The 17,947-nt window shown below is 48.7% G+C and overlaps 7 protein-coding genes across 7 annotated transcripts, besides 47 other annotated features; all 7 read left to right on the plus strand.

Annotated features, from left to right (window-relative positions):
* Positions 1 to 17,947: part of a sequence feature (heterozygous, non-Esmeraldo-like haplotype) that runs on past the window's edge.
* Positions 25 to 56: a sequence feature (AT_rich).
* Positions 185 to 237: a sequence feature (T-rich).
* On the plus strand, positions 480 to 2,993 carry Tc00.1047053509399.130 (hypothetical protein, conserved; the record flags this gene model as incomplete). The annotated part of the gene is made up of 1 exon (XM_812989.1): positions 480 to 2,993. One exon carries the CDS (start codon positions 480 to 482, stop codon positions 2,991 to 2,993), a length of 2,514 nt encoding a protein of 837 aa, XP_818082.1.
* Positions 2,598 to 2,624: a microsatellite.
* Positions 3,005 to 3,038: a microsatellite.
* Positions 3,118 to 3,158: a microsatellite.
* Positions 3,411 to 3,439: a microsatellite.
* Tc00.1047053509399.140 (hypothetical protein, conserved) lies at positions 3,580 to 5,934 on the plus strand (the record flags this gene model as incomplete). The annotated part of the gene is made up of 1 exon (XM_812990.1): positions 3,580 to 5,934. The coding sequence occupies one exon, from the start codon at positions 3,580 to 3,582 to the stop codon at positions 5,932 to 5,934; it is 2,355 nt and encodes a 784-aa protein (XP_818083.1).
* Positions 4,981 to 5,003: a microsatellite.
* Positions 6,046 to 6,068: a sequence feature (AT_rich).
* Positions 6,072 to 6,106: a microsatellite.
* Positions 6,219 to 6,260: a microsatellite.
* Positions 6,599 to 6,629: a microsatellite.
* Positions 6,701 to 6,852: a microsatellite.
* Tc00.1047053509399.150 (hypothetical protein, conserved) lies at positions 6,904 to 7,803 on the plus strand (the record flags this gene model as incomplete). The annotated part of the gene is made up of 1 exon (XM_812991.1): positions 6,904 to 7,803. The coding sequence occupies one exon, from the start codon at positions 6,904 to 6,906 to the stop codon at positions 7,801 to 7,803; it is 900 nt and encodes a 299-aa protein (XP_818084.1).
* Positions 7,811 to 7,851: a sequence feature (T-rich).
* Positions 7,874 to 7,904: a microsatellite.
* Positions 8,036 to 8,055: a microsatellite.
* Positions 8,064 to 8,093: a sequence feature (AT_rich).
* Positions 8,155 to 8,188: a sequence feature (AT_rich).
* Positions 8,243 to 8,287: a sequence feature (T-rich).
* Positions 8,360 to 9,358, plus strand: Tc00.1047053509399.160 (hypothetical protein, conserved; the record flags this gene model as incomplete). The annotated part of the gene is made up of 1 exon (XM_812992.1): positions 8,360 to 9,358. One exon carries the CDS (start codon positions 8,360 to 8,362, stop codon positions 9,356 to 9,358), a length of 999 nt encoding a protein of 332 aa, XP_818085.1.
* Positions 8,556 to 8,580: a microsatellite.
* Positions 8,614 to 8,671: a microsatellite.
* Positions 9,234 to 9,257: a microsatellite.
* Positions 9,601 to 9,632: a microsatellite.
* Positions 9,675 to 9,767: a sequence feature (A-rich).
* Positions 9,768 to 9,790: a microsatellite.
* Positions 9,897 to 9,926: a microsatellite.
* Positions 10,110 to 10,164: a sequence feature (T-rich).
* Positions 10,282 to 10,323: a sequence feature (AT_rich).
* Tc00.1047053509399.170 (elongation factor 1-gamma (EF-1-gamma), putative) lies at positions 10,386 to 11,477 on the plus strand (the record flags this gene model as incomplete). The annotated part of the gene is made up of 1 exon (XM_812993.1): positions 10,386 to 11,477. One exon carries the CDS (start codon positions 10,386 to 10,388, stop codon positions 11,475 to 11,477), a length of 1,092 nt encoding a protein of 363 aa, XP_818086.1.
* Positions 11,570 to 11,618: a sequence feature (GA-rich).
* Tc00.1047053509399.180 (hypothetical protein, conserved) lies at positions 11,969 to 12,631 on the plus strand (the record flags this gene model as incomplete). The annotated part of the gene is made up of 1 exon (XM_812994.1): positions 11,969 to 12,631. One exon carries the CDS (start codon positions 11,969 to 11,971, stop codon positions 12,629 to 12,631), a length of 663 nt encoding a protein of 220 aa, XP_818087.1.
* Positions 12,658 to 12,686: a microsatellite.
* Positions 12,869 to 12,907: a microsatellite.
* Positions 12,958 to 12,981: a microsatellite.
* Positions 12,999 to 13,022: a microsatellite.
* Positions 13,103 to 13,157: a sequence feature (A-rich).
* Positions 13,203 to 13,255: a sequence feature (A-rich).
* On the plus strand, positions 13,296 to 16,217 carry Tc00.1047053509399.190 (pumilio/PUF RNA binding protein 4, putative; the record flags this gene model as incomplete). The annotated part of the gene is made up of 1 exon (XM_812995.1): positions 13,296 to 16,217. The coding sequence occupies one exon, from the start codon at positions 13,296 to 13,298 to the stop codon at positions 16,215 to 16,217; it is 2,922 nt and encodes a 973-aa protein (XP_818088.1).
* Positions 16,429 to 16,450: a sequence feature (AT_rich).
* Positions 16,575 to 16,602: a microsatellite.
* Positions 16,634 to 16,653: a microsatellite.
* Positions 16,915 to 16,939: a microsatellite.
* Positions 16,999 to 17,055: a sequence feature (GA-rich).
* Positions 17,144 to 17,164: a microsatellite.
* Positions 17,188 to 17,223: a microsatellite.
* Positions 17,395 to 17,418: a microsatellite.
* Positions 17,473 to 17,497: a microsatellite.
* Positions 17,583 to 17,606: a microsatellite.
* Positions 17,781 to 17,803: a microsatellite.
* Positions 17,816 to 17,876: a microsatellite.

The raw sequence follows: 17,947 nt of genomic DNA on the forward strand, positions 1-17,947 counted from the left end.
GTTTTACGACGCGTAGATGTTTGCTTATATTTATATATTTTTTTATATATTTATATGACGGTTGGAGTGCTCCTTGTATTAGCCGATGCATGAAAGAATAGACATGTCATTGCCATGCATGCACACACTGAAAGAGTGATGTTCTTTACCCCTTCTTTTGGCGGCTGGATGTCATTGTGTGATATTTTTTTTTTCTTCATTTGTTTATTATTATTTTTTTTTTTCCCCCTTTTTTTTACGTACATGCCTGCACACACATTTACGCATACGCACATGTGTGTGTGTGTGTGTGTTTGGTTGGGCAGTGTTGTGGTTTCACGGTTTCCACTTTTTGACCCTGTAGAACGTTAAAGGGGTAACAAAATACTTTTTCTCTGCAAGGTGAAGGAGTGGCGGGGAACGAAGAGAAAAAGAAAGAAAAGAGGGAGGGAGGAATACATCTGCGGGCATACGAATAGAGTGACATCATTATCGTTTGAATGATCAAGGAGGATTCTACCAGCGGCCTCTCCTATGCCGATGTGCACCACCGTTTAGCGGAAATTGACAGGCTCAGGAAGAGTGGAGGCACAGCGGAGGGTCGGCGTCGACATCTTGCGGAGGCGCATGAACGCATGTCGCAACTGCTGTTGCTTCTCCGCCAGCAGAATCAACTCAGCGAGTCTCCATCGGCGCGCATCACGGAAGCGCAGGCGCTCATGCACCGTGCAGTCCTTTTTAGGGACATGGGCGCCACGCTCGAGGAGGCGATTTCGTACCACGACGCCGCCACATTGTGGTTCTGCGTAGAGCGCGAGCGTCGGCAGCTGAACTTTCCCACAAGCGACGACGCTCTGGCGAACGGTGTGTTGTGTGGGGCCATGTCGGCGGCTGTGTTGCTGCGGGATGCCTCGGAATCGCGGGGCTCGCCGATGCCGCGGCACGATGCGGCGCTCGTTGCGAGTGCCTCCGACAGCAGTCGCAAGAGCCACAGTGGCATCCATGCTGGCCGAGGGAGCGGCGTCGGCGGATGTCCTCAGGAAACGCGAGAAGGTGACGTGCTGCTCGGAGAAGAAGCGTCACAGATGTCGTATTCCAACCTGTTGCGTGCGTGGAGGGAATTGATGCGCGTTGGCACGGTTCTGGAGGACTTTCAGTGTCTGGAGTTGGCTGCGAATTACTACGAACTTGCCGCGGTGATACTCGTGAAGGGGAAGGGGCGTGAAATACTGCAGCCACCACACCCCTCCAACTCCTTTGCTGCTGCTGCTGGTGGTGGTGGTGGTGATGGCAGGGCGGGGGATGATGGCAACAACAGCAGCACCAATACCAATGCGTCAAGAAGATCGTCTGTGTCATCGTCCGGTAAACATGCGGCCACTTCAAAGTCGATCGCGCAGGTTCTTTGGGGGCACGTGGAGGGAGCGTTGTACCATATGAAGGAGGGCAAACAACAACAACAACAGTCTACAGCGGCTTCTGCTGCTGGAGAAGTGCTAGATGCCTGTGGACTCGGCATGGATGCGGCACCGCTGGAGGTGTACTCGCGGACCCACACTTATGAGGTTATTTTGGCCCTTCACCGTGCATCCATGGTAAGTGCCCTCACACAGGATTACCCGCGGGCCATGTTGTATGCCGACACGTTGATGCAGACACTAACCGTGGAGGCGGAGCAGCAACGACGGTTTAAGGATGACCCACCGCTCTTTCCGCATTCATTCATTCATGCATGCAATGCGGAAGAGTGGCATGCGAAGGAAGGGGAAGACAATACACGAGGAGGAAATTCAAGACCCACTCTGAAAAGCAAAGGAGATGAAAAGGACGAAAAGGAATGCGGGACCACCGATCCTGCGCCAGAGGACCACCATAATGCCAGTTTGGGTAGTCACTCGACACTGACTCATATGGCGCATCCTCAAACGACATTAGAGGCCTTTTCTTTTGTCGCCACGCATCTCTCACGGTGGGTTCAGCTTATTGTGCTAAAGGTTTACATGGTTCTTATTCATGACGACAGCGGGGCGGAACACGTGACACGGACGTCCCACCGTAGCAATCCCAAAGACAATGATGCCTGTGGAAAGAAGAATATCCGGTCATTCAGTGTGTGTAGCGGTACTGCCAGAGAGGAGAAGGATGATGTCGGCGAGGCAGCGATGATGGCGATTAGTACGTTATTTGACCTGGCGGGTGAGGTGCGGCGTGTGGAACGTGATTTGATACGTTACAGTGAAGCTGCACACAGAGCGAGCATGGATACAATAAAAATTGCTAATGCCTATGAGAATGGATGTTTCCTCTCGCCCTCACTGTCGTTCTCGCACTGCCGTGTGGCCACGAGGACGGAGTTCTCCTGCCCCCTCGCCCCGCATTGTCCCTGTGACACCCATCATCATGCAGAGGAGGGAGAAGAAAAAAAACGGGAGCAGCAGCAGGATGGCAGTAAATTTGTTTCTTGTACGAAAACGGAGGATGTCTTGGGAAATGATGACGGCGACAGAAAAAAAAAACTGGCGGCGAAGGCGTTGGCCCAGCGATTGCTGCAGAGCGACGCCCTCAGGAAACTCCGCGTTGCTGCGGCATCATCAAAATTGAGTGATTATATGCAGAAGCAGCAACAAAAACAACAACAACAACAAACGACGGTGGCTGGCAGGAATGAAGAAGCGAGCATGATTTCTAATTTTGATTCAAAGGACGAACAAAATTCGGAGAAGAATGTACTCCGTGATAACAGTGAGGATGAAAGCGACTTTGAGGATGTACGGCTTAGACGACTTGCGGCATCCTTGCATGTTGTGTACACCCGTGCACGAAATTTTCATTCTTCGGAAGAGGACGCTTTATCTGCCCGTACCGCGTTGCGTGAAGCCGTTGCAATTGTTGACGAGCATCTTGCGGCGTTGGGCATGTCATCTCGTACCCTGACAATTATGGGCCAGCGTTTGCTGCGGGAGGTGTTTTACCCTAAATCTGCAACGATGATTGGCGGACTGCGTAATGAATAACAATATCGCAGTATAAATATATATCTATATATATATATATATATACTTGTGGGGGGGGGGGGGGTATACATGTTTAAACAGGAGAGAGACGGGGAGAAAAGAATGGGGTGTACGCGTGTAACCATTTTTTTTTTGTTGTTGTTGTTGTTTGTTTGTTTGTTTTTGCCGTCATGTCGCTTCTATCTCTCGATCTTGTTTGTTCACTTCTCTGTTGATACTCCTTCCCCTACCTTATTGCAATAGTATTATTGGTAGATAAGGCGTCTGTCTACAAAGGACGACAAAACTTTGAGTTTCTGGTAATATAACAAGCAAAGAAGGCCCTCTGTTTCTTTGTATATATATATACAGATAGATTGTGGTGGCCTTGCAGGGAGTGGGGGAAGAGGGAAAAATCTTTTTCCTTATTTGTCTGCCCACACACACACACACACACACACACACACTCTGCTACCAATAACTGAAGTTTGCATCAGGAAACACAGGAAAGGGAAGGAATTGGGGAGCGTAGGAGGAAAAAAAGGGGAGGAGAAGAGAAATAGAAGCAGAAAAAAAAAATTGGGTGATAAAAAGTCACGGCGCTTCGATGAAGCACAAACCAGAAACGATCGGAGCCCCAGTGTTTTCAACGACGCCATCATTGACAATAAATACGGGTAACAATGCCTCCTCTGCTACGAATAACTGCAATGTTTTGTCGCAACGTGTGGTTTGCACTCATGGCGTTGAATTGCCTCCATCGACAGCATGGCAGAAATGGCACCACAGTAGCGAGGCGAGTTTACGGCATGTGCGGGAGGATGCGTCCAGGCATGACAATGGTAGCGACAATGATGGTCACGACGGCAAGAGCGGGGGGAGCTGTTTGCTGGGCCTTTGTGAATGTCAACCCGTGGCGTATCAAAAAGAAACGGAAGCGACAGCACCTGAAGCGTCTCCTTTCATCGCTCCCCTAGTGTTGGTCGATCAACAACAACATGAGGGCGGGATGGAACGGGAAAATGTACGGCGCATGTTGGGTGGACCGGACTGTTCTGAGGTGGGGTTAGCACCACAGCCGCCTATCGCTGTCAGCAAAGTCTCGACGCCTCGTTCCTTTGCATTTATGCAATTTGTTGTGGATGGGAAGCCCTATTCAATGCCCCCAGTGTATTCCCCCAGGAGTTATAAGTCGGAGGTTGTCTCCATGATTCATGCGGAAGCAGAAGCATCCCGTGAATATCGCACTGTCGGAACTTCCGTGCTTGTCACTGCAGGGTACTCGGGCGTTCATCCCGAGACCATATCCTACAGCGGCCAACCTCATGAATCAGGAGAGTTTTTGCCGTTGCCGAAGGAATCCATGGGCAAGACCAGTTTCAAATGTACCCCACGACATTGGCGGGCAAACCCCCATCCATCGGAAGAGTCGGAGGGTAATGTAGGCGAAAACTTAACGCCGGAGCGCGCTGCCTGTAAAACGTCGTTTTTATCCCCACTGTCTTCAGTCGCAGCGTTCCCGCTAGGTGAAGGTGCCTGTGACAAGCTTCTGGCTAGCCGTACCTCTCCCCGATGTGTGAAGATGCATGGCAAGGGTGGCGGTAAGAAAGATACGGCAGAGATGGAAGAGAAAATGGAAAAAGGTGTTTTCATGACAACATCCCTTTTGCCTGGTACTTCCAGTGATTTATTTTGTCGCGGCAAACAACGACCTGACAAGGGGGTGGAGTGTGGCGAACGGATTCTCCAAAGTTGTGAGGAAGCAATCGATACCACTACAAAGAAGTTGTCTTCTCAGCTCCAGAAGGAAACAATTGATTCTGGACGAAATCCCTTGGAGAAAACATGGGTTACCTCGACTAATGAAATGGATACGGGTAATTCCCAGTGCTTAGTAGATCATAGTGTAGATTCTTCCATGAACATGCTTTTTCACTTTTCGGTCTCCTCAATGGGGGCGATGAGGCTCGCAACATACTCCATGGGAGCCTCACAAGGCGTAGTAGTAGGTGGTGGTGGTGGTGGTGGTGGACATCATGTGTGTTCATTCCACGCGCAATCGAAATCGTGTGTTCTTTCTGAGGAGAAGCCTTGCTGTTGTCTAACTGGAAAAAACGTGAGCCTTAACGGGCTTTACATGCGAAACACCCACGCCAACAACAACATGGAGGGGTCGGTTCATGAGGAAGAGCCCGCCGCGGCTGTGACGGCTGCGGCTCCAGCCAACACATCCCCCAGTCTGACACTGGATGCCTCCATGGACGCTTTGTTCCAGGTTTTAGACGTTCCACCGGAGTTGCGTCTGCAGCCGGAGGGTTTGATGGATGTGGCAAGGTTCTCGTTGCCATTGCCGATGACCCCTCCAGTTGCGACCGGCCCGCTGAGCTTCACTGTTCGGTCAGATGTATTTCCAGCTATCCCGGCACGCGATGCCACCCGAAACGAGGATGACCCTTTAAACATGACCAGCAACAATGAGGAGGGAACCTCTATTTGTGGGAGCGGCGCCAACTTTCGGCCGCTTTGGTTCAGTCCTCCCCACGGCCTTATGGAGCGCATGGGCAATGGGGCGACTGGTGTGAATTCCGTCTCTGGTGATGAACCGTCTTCAGCGCTGTGCCTTCACAGTCCCTCCGTGCTATTCACGGAGCGGAGGTGTGGTCAATGTGGTAGAGGTGTCAGCAACTGGTCCCCACGTCTGCCAGAATGGTGTGCCCGGCATCCTCACAATGAACCGGAAAGGCACGAGGTCTCGGATTCTTTAAAATCTCCAATGAAAACAGGTGTCATGGCGCGTTCGAACGGGACGGTGGAAATTCTTCTGCGCAGTAGTCGCTATGCGCCGGGTGGCAGCGATACTTTAGCGAGCAACAACTCCTTAAGGAGGCAAGCGGCGTATCCTCATTCCGGAGACGGTGGTAACTTCCAGCTACCCACCTTTAGGAGCTTCTCTTATGAATAGTGAGGCTGTGAGTTTCTTGTGGGTACAGTCACCCTTTTTCTTTCCACAATTAAGTGGATACATGCAGATCCTCTCTTCCCTCCTATGCCCGTAAGAAACTGAAGTCATGACTTAAAATATATATATATATATATGAGAAAAAAGAAAAAGAAAAAAAGAAAAGAAAAAAAAACTATCCGCAGAAAGGGATTTCCTTACTGCACCTCACTGCTTGATATTTGCCATCTGTCCTTAGAGTGATGCTTGAATTTTTTTGTTACGTTTTTCCTTTCATATTATGTGAAGTTTTTTTGTTTTCTTTTTTTGTTTGTTTGTTTGTTTGTTTGGATGGATGGAGAGAGAGAGAGAGACTGTGGGTGGGTGGGGATGATAATGATGGTGCGAGGGGAGCATTGAACACTCCTGCAGAATTATTTTTGGAGTGTTTCATTTATATACATGTATATTAAGTATTTGGAGAAGGGTGCAGATACCGGGAGAATATTGATTCTTTATTGATTCTCGGCAATGAGAGAGTATCGTGCCGCCGCAACTTCCTCTCCAAAGGGGGGGAGGGATCGGGGCTCTCCTCCACATCTCCACTCAGTAGAGGGGAGGGGGGGGTCGGAAGTGCTCGGCGATAGAAGCCGGCGTGCGGCCCATTTGCGTTTATTTGATAAGGCACAAAAAGAAAAAAAAAGGAAAAAAAAAAGAAAGGGGGAAAAATTAGTAAAGTAATTTACTTTTTGTACTTAGATATAAAAATATAAATATGTGCGTATTCATTTGTATGTATATGGCTGTATGCATGTGTATGGCTGTAATGCATGTGTATGGCTGTATGCATGTGTATGGCTGTATGCATGTGTATGGCTGTATGCATGTGTATGGCTGTATGCATGTGTATGGCTGTATGCATGTGTATGGCTGTATGCATGTGTATGGCTTTATGCATGTGTATGGCTGTATGCATGTGTATGGCTGTAATGCATGTGTATGGCTGTATGCATGTGTATGGCTGTATGCTGTGTGTATGGCTGTATGCATGTGTATGGCTGTATGCATGTGTATGGCTGTATGCATGTGTATGGCTGTATGCATGTGTATGGCTGTATGCATGTGTATGGCTGTATGCATGTGTATGGCTGTATGCATGTGTATGGCTTTATGCATGTGTATGGCTGTATGCATGTGTATGGCTGTATGCATGTGTATGGCTGTATGCATGTGTATGGCTGTATGCATGTGTATGGCTGTATGCATGTGTATGGCTGTATGCATGTGTATGGCTGTATGCATGTGTATGGCTGTATGCATGTGTATGGCTGTATGCATGTGTATGGCTGTATGCATGTGTATGGCTGTATGCATGTGTATGGCTGTATGCATGTGTATGGCTGTATGCATGTGTATGGCTGTATGCATGTGTATGGCTGTATGCATGTGTATGGCTGTATGCATGTGTATGGCTGTATGCTGTGTGTATGGCTGTATGCATGTGTATGGCTGTATGCTGTGCGTATGGCTGTATGCATGTGTATGGCTGTATGCATGTGTATGGCTGTATGCATGTGTATGGCTTTATGCATGTGTATGGCTGTATGCATGTGTATGGCTGTATGCATGTGTATGGCTTTATGCATGTGTATGGCTGTATGCATGTGTATGGCTGTATGCTGTGTGTATGGCTGTATGCATGTGTATGGCTGTATGCATGTGTATGGCTGTATGCATGTGTATGGCTGTATGCATGTGTATGGCTGTATGCATGTGTATGGCTGTATGCATGTGTATGGCTGTATGCATGTGTATGGCTGTATGCATGTGTATGGCTGTATGCATGTGTATGGCTGTATGCATGTGTATGGCTGTATGCATGTGTGTATGTGACCTGCTGTTTTTCTTTTTTTTTTCTCTCTCTCTCTTTTTTTTTTGTTTGTCACGTAGTCGCAGCAGTATTTTTATTTATTTATTTATTATTTTATTTTTTTTTCCCCATAGTTTGAGAAAACACCTTTTGGAACGGACAAACAAATACACACAAAAACACACGAAAAGAAAAAAAAATTTCCTTTTTTTTTGGTTTGTTTGTTTGTTTCTCTTTTGTTTCCCCCCCCTCCCCTTTTTTTTTTTTTTTTTTTTGCCTGCGGAATAAATAAATAAAAAAATAAAAATAAAAACACTTTTTTTCTCCCCCCATTTTGTGTATTAAAGCGAGAAAAGGGGAGTTGGGAGGGGGAGAAAAATATATATTTTTTTGTATTTATTTATATTTGTAGAGAGAAATAAAAGAGAGGAAAAAAAAAACGAAAGGGGGACACGTGTACCCTCTTTTCTCTTCTTTTGTTCTCTCTTTTTTTTTCTTTTTCTCTTTAAGCCTTTGGATTTTGATTGGCTTCACTCTGGGCGACGATAGAAGAAGAACGCAGGTGTGGGGAGAAGGGCGATGAACAACAACCAGGCGGCACGTTATGGTGCCGGGATTCTGCCGGGAGTGCACATGACATACCCCGCGTCGGCGGCGGCGGCGGCTGGGGCGCCCAATCCATACCAGAGCATGCGAGGGGCGTACCCGGTCGCCACAACGGCATTTGTGACCCAACAGCAACAAATGATAGCCCAACAACAACATCAGCCGTATCCAACAGCAGCAGCAGCAGCAGCAGCCGTTCACCATCCTCAACCGCAGGCACAAAGTACACAACAGCAACAGCAGCAACAGCAACAGCAACAGCAACATCATCACCACCAACAGCAAATACAGCGGGGGCGTGTGGCGGTGGAGGGGCCGTATGGTCTTTTGGCCCTTCCAGGACTCATCCAGCACTCTGTCAACGCGGAGAATCCGGAGAGCGCGGCATTTCTGTACCTGACACGTGGCTTTGATCTTAACTCGCTTGGAATCAACGTGGCGCAGCAGCGTCCTCTGCACCCAACGCTGGCGAGTTTAGCGCTGGAACGACCTGAGGTGCCTGTTGTTCCCGAGTACCGTATCCCCGACTGCTACAGGCAGGCAAAGCCGCGTCAACCCACGCTGAAACTGTTGCAAAAGTACACGGATGAGACGCTGCTTTACATTTTCTACTCCATGCCACGAGACCTTTTGCAATTAGCCGCCGCGCGGGTGCTGTTGGAGCGGGGTTGGTGGTTCCACAAGGTGCGGCAGCAGTGGATGCGGCGACGCACAGCCGGTGGTTATGAATTTTTTAATCAAAACAAATGGAAGATGGAGAGCGAAGAGAATTATCAGCCAAACCTCGCTGAGGTCGAGAAGGACCTCTCAGACCCGGCCCATGCGGGCCCTAGCGCGGTGATTGCTGGCAGCAGCAGCAGCAGCAGCGGCAATGCGGGCGGCGGCGGTAGCACCGCTGGAACGGCCACTGACACGTCGCCTGTCACGCCCTCGACGACAGCAGCAGCAGCAGCCGGTGTCACGGGGTCGTAAGTTGCGTACGTGTACGTGTCTGTGAATAGGGCGAACGTTCGTGGAGGAGAATAACACAAACAACAAAAAAAAAAAAAAACTTAAAAGAAAAACGGAAAGGAATAGGAAGGAAAGGAGGACACTTCTAGGCAGTGGGCTTCGCTGCAATGACTGCACGCTTCTCACTCTCTCGTTTTGGATTCGGCGCACGGTGGCGATAATTGCGGTGTTGCCACATCGGATGAAGAACCCTCTTAGAAGGGAAAAGGAAGAAGAAAAAAAAAAAAAAAAAAAAGTAACAGAAGACAAAACACACGCACGCGACAACACACACAACAGAAGAGAAAAAAGAAAAAAAGAGAGAAAGAGAGAAGAAAGGGGGAAAGAAAAAAAAAAAAGAAAAAAAAGAGAGAGAGAGAGAGGGAGAAGGAATAATAATAATAATAATAATAAAAGAAAAGACCAAAAACAAAAATTGCGGGGGGGAGGGGAGGGGAGGAGTCCTCATTTGTATGTTTGATGCCACATCCGAGTGTTTTTATTTTCTTTCGTCTGCCACTTTTTTCTTTTTTTTTTCTTTTTTTTCTTTGCCGCCTTTCCCTCCTTTTTTAATGCCGTCCACTGAAATTCTCCGCTACTGTTTATTTTGTCGTGTCTGTTTTTGTTTGGTGTTTCTGCCGGATGAGAAGGAGGAAGGGAATTGTCATACACAAATACACACAGAGAAAGAGGAGGGAAGGAGGGTTGGTTTTTATTATTGCCATTGGCTTCCTTTCTTTTTTTTTTTCTTTTTTTTCCTTTTCTTTGTTTTTTTTTCCTTTTTCTTTCCCCAAAGGGTCCTCCAGTGTTTAATTTCGGTCTGTGCCTGAAGAGAACAAAGTAGAGTCGTGCAATAACTCGGTGAGGTGGCGAGAGAAAGAGAGAAACGAACACAAAAACACTCCAATAAAAATAAAAATATATATATTTTACTATACATATATATACACGAGGGAGAAGAAGACGCAGAGGAGGATTAGGGGGGAAGGGAAAGACATCGCTACGGAAAATGGTGCTTAGTTTGATTGGGCCACTTGACGATCCGCATGTACACCGTGTGCTTCTTGTCGCGGCGTATGCTGGCACGAGGCTGAAGGTGGTCCCTGTCACAATTGGTAAGGAGAATGAGACGGAAAGTTACCGCCGTAATTGTCATCCACTTGGCCGTGTGCCGGTGCTGAAGTCCGACGAGGGATATCTCTTCGAGACAAACGCCATCATACGCTACCTTGCACGCACGGAGCGCCTGTACGGGTTGGACGGCAGCGAGCGCCACCCCTCACCACAGCATTTAGTGCCGTACATTCTTTACGGGAAGAGTGTACAGGAGGCGGCGGAGGTGGATGCGTGGCTGGACTTTGTTGTGACGGAACTCGACCCGCACATCCTGCCACTTATTGCGATGGAAAAGGAGGAGAAGACGCTGAAGAGAAACCCGAGAGGAGAAGACGCAGGCGCCAAGGCACTGCCGCTGCAGCCGAGGGTGGATGCCCTGCATGAGGGACTGAACGGCCTCGAGCAGCGGCTTGTTTTCAAGAAGCAGCTACGGAAACTCCAGGCGACGGGTGGTGGAGGCGGCAACAACCCCGTCAGTGCTCGCACGGGAAACATGGAGGAGGTGGATGAGGGGCTTTCGGAAGAGGAGTACTGGCTTGGGGTAACGCCGCGGGGAAGCTCCGTCCTGCGTGGGTACCACACATACAACATTAAAACCCAGCTGGAAGACCCCAATCAAATCAACAGCGCGAGAGAAATCGCATCAAATAACGAGGGCGCCGCTCATGAGGGTGGCGGTGTGCCGTATTTGTCGGCTCATTTTGTATTGTCATCACCACGGCCATCGACGCAAGCGTCACGCTTCTCTATGCATACGCCACGACGGAGCGCCCCTGCAGCCAGCGACATGCTTTTTCTTGTTGGTGACTCTCTGACCGCGGCGGACCTTGTTGTGTCGCTCGCTATAAACCAGGCCTTATTGCTGAAGCAATTGTGTACAACACTGAAGCAACGGTACCCGCAGGTCGTTCGCTACCATTGCAGTATTCTGCGACTGCCTGTTGCAGCGCAGTTACGAAAGGCTCTGGGAATAAATATTTTGTAGAAGTCCTGCAGTCTTGCCGTTGTGTTGGCACCATTGTTATTTTGGAGAGTGACAACCGTGAAGAGACTCGCAAAAAAAAAAAAAAAAACTTTAGAAAAAAAAAAAGAGAGAGAGAGAGAGAGAGAGAAAAGAGGGAAGAGAAGGGAGCACAAACATATATATATATATATATAGACAAGCAACACCCATGTGCACTTCACTTTATCTTTTTTTTTTCTCTCCTACTTATCCTTTTATGTTCACCGTCGCCGCCTGGCCCCAGGGGTGCATTGTGACCTGTTTATTTTCTTCCCTGACGAAGAGTATCCAGAGATTGTACAAAAGAGTGTGCGCAATGCACACAAACGCCTATAAATGAATAAAGATATATGTATTTGTCTGTGTTGTTTGTTGTTGTTTTGTCTATGGTGCCGCCACGGGTTTGTTTGTTTTTTTTTATGTGTGTGTTGCCGCTGCCTTGGATGGTGTAAATATGAGTAGTGCGTACTTGCATGAGTAGGACAGTTTGTGTGTGTGTGTTTCTTTTTGGATGTGTTCTTCTCTCTTTTCCTTTTTTCTTTTCCCCCTGTGGATTCCCCTTTTTCTGCTTTTCTCTAGCGTGGATGACGGCAGAGAACGTCGTGCGCACGGCCACTGCGGTTGCCTCGCTGTGTGACGCTCGTGCCGTTGACGCGCAGCTTCTTCATAACAGCTGCGAAGCCGCCGCCAACAATCTTTTGCGGCGGAGTCGTCGTTACGTCACGGCCACCCGTGTGAGCTCGTTGGCTGTAGCCGCATCGATTGGAGGTGCAGGGCTTATCGCGTCATGGCACTACCGCCGCATCTACCGTGTTTGGCGACTGCGGTACCCGGCGCGTGTGGCGCAGCAACGGCGAGTCATGTGGTTTTTTGCGGCGTCCGGGTTGGCGTTGCTGCTTTTTGTGCTCAGCCCCGTGGGATTCATGGCGCAGCACGAGGCGAGACTTCATGACGTGCAGCGACTTGACGCCATCGCGGTGCGGGCTTTGATGCTGAAAAGACGGTACGAGTCACTTGTACGCATGGCACCGACGTCGTCAGAGGAAGCGGCAAAAAGAGCCGGTGTGTATAACAGCTGTGAGGAGGACTGGGCGGAACTTATGAGGGAACGTGTGGCGATTGATGAAAATGTGTAGCCGCCTTCAACGACCGGTACGTACAGAAAAAAAAAAAGAAAAAAAAAAAAAAGAAGGAATGGGAAAGAGAAAGGCTTGGACGAATGCCCGTTTGTCTATTGGAATTTTATTCCTCCCTTAATTTGCCTGCATGTCATTCTGACTTCCTGTTTTTCTTCGATAATGTTCCCTTTCTCCCACCCCACCTCTTCTCTCCACTTATGCGCATTTGTGTCTCACCGTCTGGGCCGCAGGAGGAAATAATAAAAAAATAAAATAAAATAAAATAAAATAAAAGGAAGAGGAAAAAGACCCAACAAAGGAAAAATAAAAAAATTAGACATTGCTTTTTTTTTCTTTTTTTTTTTTTTACTCACATCCCAATCACTGAGTGAGTGAGTGAGTGAGTGAGGGGATTTTTCAAATACACGCACGGGAACGGACACGAAAAGTCTACACGCCGGCGCGCGAATCATTATTAGACGCAGCGGGAAAAAGGGGAGAAAAAGAGAGAAGAAGGAAACAGGAAGAAGAAAAAAAAAAAAAAGGGGGGGGGGGTCATTCTTTGAGTTGAGCGTTGCAAAGATACACCAAGAGGAGAAGAACAAATAAAAATAGGGGAAAAAAAAAAAAAGAAAGGAGGAGGGATAGAGCTCCACAGATTCTCATATACGTAAATACATATATGAACGTGCATATGGACGCAGACAGCCACATTACGTGGAATTTATCCTCCCTTCTTGCTGAGGTTGCTGCGGTGAAGGCGGCAAAGGAAGGTGGTGCTGGCGACACGGAGGATACCGAGGAGGGGGATGTTGTCAAGAGCGAGATTGCCATCAATGCCGCTGTTAAGGGTGACTGTGGTGATGCCAGTGTGTGGGGACTGATGTGTGGGGAGCGGAAGAGAATGGGCGGCTGTAACGGGAATTTGCCCCACGGGACGCCGTTGATACCGGCATCATTTTGTTCATTGGCGGCAGATGTGAATGGCGGTGTCACCGATGATGCTCCGCCGATGTTCTTCGACTCCCAGAAACGCCCGGAGGCCACGGCGGGTGGGTGGGCGAGTGCGGCAACAACCGCCAATTCCTCGTGCGGGTACCACGCCGGCAAGTTGGGTACATCGCCGGAGAATATGTTGAAAACACCGTCCACGTCGCCCTTTTCTGTCGTGGCGGGGCTCACACCCTCGGCATATGGCGCCAGCGCGAGGAAGCCGAGCACCCTGCCCACCACCACCACTACTACTAATACTGCCGCAACTGTGGGCACGGCGACCGCAACGACAAGCGCAACTTCCACCCCGTTTTGGATGATACCGAATGCCTCTTCCGCCGCCACTGGTGTCAGCCTCGCCATCGCAAATATTAACAACGGCAACACTCATCACAATAACAATACTAATCATGTGTGCGGCCGTCACGGTGGAAATGACCCTTTGAGCAGCCTGAACCTGTTGCTTAACCTGTCTCCTGTGAACACGCCGACCAATTCAGCAGGGGCGGCGGCCGGAAAGTTGCGCTCGCCACGGCCAAACAGCGTGATTTTGAGCGGTGGCCCGTACGGACTGCAGCAGTCCGAACAACAAAAACAGCAGACTTTCCAGCATCAGCAGCAGAAGCAAAAGCAACATCAACAACAGTATACGGAAATGCGTCATTCTGTCTCAGAGCCATTTCGAGGTGCGTTGATGGACCCCCAGCCAATGGTGAGGCATGCGACGGCGTATCAACTCCCTTTAAAAGGCCCTGATAATCCCATGGGAACCGCCACCATCATCACCAATTCTTCGACCATCAACAACAACACCAAGAATAATATCATTAACAGCAATACGATCAATGCCAAAAACGGTCTGAGAGGGTCTAACTACCCATGGGTGTTTCCCGATGATGGGTGGAGCACTATGAGGTCATCGTCTACGTCATCGCCACTTCGAGAATTGGCTAGTTTTTTGGGACCCAAAATTTGCGCCGCGCCCAGCACGCGTCACCTGCACCACGGGCATCATCAGCAGCGAGTGAAAACTCGGGTTCCTCTTGTACCCAGTTGTTCTGGGGAAAGCAACCATGCGACACTGGCTTCGTCGGAGCGAAAACACACCGCTTCGGCTGAGGAGTCAGCAGAACTTCATCGTGACGCCTTGTTTCCACCAGTGCCAGTTGAAAGGCCTCAATACCGCGGCCATGTGGTGGAGATGGCCTCTGATCAACATGGATGCCGTGAGCTGCAGTCGGTCCTGGAGCGTTACCCATACCGTTCGCAAGAGGTACAGTGTGTTGTAAATGAATTGCTTCCTTGTCTGCCACAGGTAATGGCAAGCCCGTACGGGAACTTCCTTGTCCAGAAACTGCTGGAGATTGCACCAGATGAGGATAGGCTGCATATGCTTTCTCAGCATCTGTCTGGATCGCTTTGTGAGGTTGCTGTTTCCCCGCATGGTAACTATGCGGTTCAGAAGTTGATTGATTCGTTACGATCGCGGCGGGAGGTGGAGGTGGTATGTGCGGCGCTGCAGCGTGGAGTATTGATGCTGATGAATGATCTCAACGGAGGACACGTGGTGCAAAAGTTGCTTCAGTGCCTGCCGCAGGATGTTGCATTTGTGTACGATGCCATTGTGGAGAAGACTATTGATTTCTGCAATGACAAACAGGGCTGTTGTGTGGTTCAGAAATGCATTGACTCTGCCCCGCCAGAGCGGCTGCCGCAACTACAGGAAGCGGTGCTGAAGCATTTTTTGCCTCTTTCTATGAGTCCTTATGGCAACTACGTGGTGACGCATCTCATTCGTAACTGTGACGCCATGAATCAACGTCACGTGGTGGATCGCGCCGCCGTCTGCGTGGGCCCTGCGTTGAAGATGCTCTGTACCAACAAGTTTGCCTCCAACGTGGTGGAGATCATTCTGAGTTTATGCAGCGAGGAGGCCAAGGTGCAGCTGTGTCGCTCCATCCTTCAGGGGTCGAATGAGAAGACAGGGTTTTCGTTTCAAAACAACATCCCGGGGAATTCTCAGGATGTCCCTTTTTCCTCCCCCTCCTCGTCGTCATTACCGCAGCATGTGCTGCACCACGACACCCCGACGCTCTCCGCCATCGCGCTTAACCAATTTGGCAACTACGTGGTGCAAAAGATGCTCTCCGTCCTTCCTGTCTGCACGGAACTCATACAATTGGTTCACCACCTGCACCGGATGCTCCCGCTTCTGCTTGACATGAATTTTGGCAAACGCGTGGAGACAAAGATGGATCAGGCTACGACCCGCATTGTGAAGCATTACCAGCAGAAAGGAATTGCCACAGGTGACATGAATAATTGCACCACGGCGCTTGGACAGACAGAATTAATGCGGATGTTCCAACTGAGTACGCATACAACGGACATCGCAGCAATGCGGCAGCCGCACCAGAAAAAATCGGTAGCGCAGGCAGCAACGGCAGTGGCATTGAATGCGAAAACAACGATGCCGTCAGTTTCACAATGCATTGGGAAGAACACTGTGGGGGATAACTTCAACTTCCCCCATGCTCTCTTTGCCGCGCCACTAACGCCACAAGGGTCACCGCATCAGCAGCAGCAGCAACAGCAACAGGGTGCCCGGTAAAGAAACCATCGGGACACGAGGGCAAGCGACACATGGGATCGAAAGCTCCTTTGAGGGGTGAGAAGGAGGAAGTGTGTGTAATGGAAAGGAGGGAGCATGCGGCGATGACGAAAAGTGTACAAGAGAAACGACATGGCACACACTTTTTTTTTTTTAGACTGCGAATCGAAGGTATCAATTCAGGCCAATGAAATGTGGATGTGCTTCCTTCAATATATATATATATATATTTACCATCCCTCTCTTTTCCCACACGCACGCGAACACACACTTGACACCGATGCAAATAAAGAGGCCTGCATGTAAAACTAAAGTGCAGTTTTATGCCGAAAATTTATGGATTCTCCTTCCTTCTCCTTTTTTCTTTTTTTTTTTTTTTTTTTTTGTGTGTGTTGCTTTCTTCCTTTTTTACGAATTTGTTGTTGTTGTTGTTGTTTTGCGTGTTTGTGTGTTTTTCCTTTTTTATTGTGGTTCCTCGTCAAAGCTGAATGTGTAAAGGCCGTGGCACACACAATTATTTTTTTTTTCTTGTGCTGTGTGTGTGTGCGTTTGCTATTTTCAGTTTGATTTTACTTTTGATGGTTTTATGTTTGCTTTGCGTGGGACGGGGCGGCGGGCGGTTACGGCACGACATCGACACAGAGTGGGCACATGGACACACATGCATTGGTACACCGAAACACAGGGAGGAAGAAGCGAGTGAGAGAGAGAGAGAGAGAGAGGCACATGTCTATTCATGTTCATATCTACGTTTAATTCCTTGCAGGGGTGGAGGGATGGGAAGAAAGAAATAGAAATAGGAAGAAAAAAAAAAAAAAAAGAAAGAAAGAGAGGGAGAGAAAGGGAGGGAGAGGGAGAGCGTATGGGATTTTTGTTTGGTGCTATTTGATGGTGGTGGTTAACACGAATGGGCGGCGGTGAAAGAAGGAAGGGAAGGGAAGGGAAGGTTAGGGAGTGAGTGAGTCTGTGATTTGTTTGTTTGTTTTCCTTTTTTTTTTTTTTTTTTCATCTCCCCCCTCTCCACCACTATGGACCGCATTCGTTGCTGCATTACAGTGCATGCACATACATGTGTGTTATGTGTTTGTTCAACACATACATACTACTTCTTTATATATGTGTCTTGTGTATATTTATTTCTCCCTTCCCCTCTCAGTCTCACTATCTTTATTTCCGCGTGTGTGTGTGTGTGTGTGTTTGTTGTTAATATCTGGACTGCGATGTGTTTGTATGAAAAAAGTGGGGTGGAGGCCCACACCACCACCACCACCACCACCACCCGCATCACTGCTCCTCGCATGGTGCCGGGGATGTTTATTTATTGTCTACAAAAGCGAGACAACATGCGAGGGAGAGAGAGAGAGAGTGTGTGTGTGTGTGTGTGTGTGTTGAAGGTAAGGGGTGACGAGGCCGATCCGCTGTGGATGGAGGCTTTAATCCATTTTTTTCTTTCTTCTTTCTTCTTCTGTTTGTGTGAGTGTGTTTGTTTGTTTCTTTTACTCTTCTGTGATGCTTACATGTTCGGTATTTTCCCCCACCACCTCTCCCTCTCTCCCTCCTTCTTTTTTGTTTTTGTTTTTGTTTTTTTCAAAGCAAAACATGAATAAATATTTGGTGCAGGCATGTATATATGCATGCATGCATGTACGCACATACGCACAGAGGAGGGAGAGGAAGGGAAAGAAATAGACAGAAAAGAAGGCACATGTACAGAGACGTTATATTTGTGT

This window comes from Trypanosoma cruzi, genomic scaffold (genome assembly GCF_000209065.1).
Source record: "Trypanosoma cruzi strain CL Brener 1047053513751 genomic scaffold, whole genome shotgun sequence".
NCBI lineage: Eukaryota > Euglenozoa > Kinetoplastea > Trypanosomatida > Trypanosomatidae > Trypanosoma > Trypanosoma cruzi.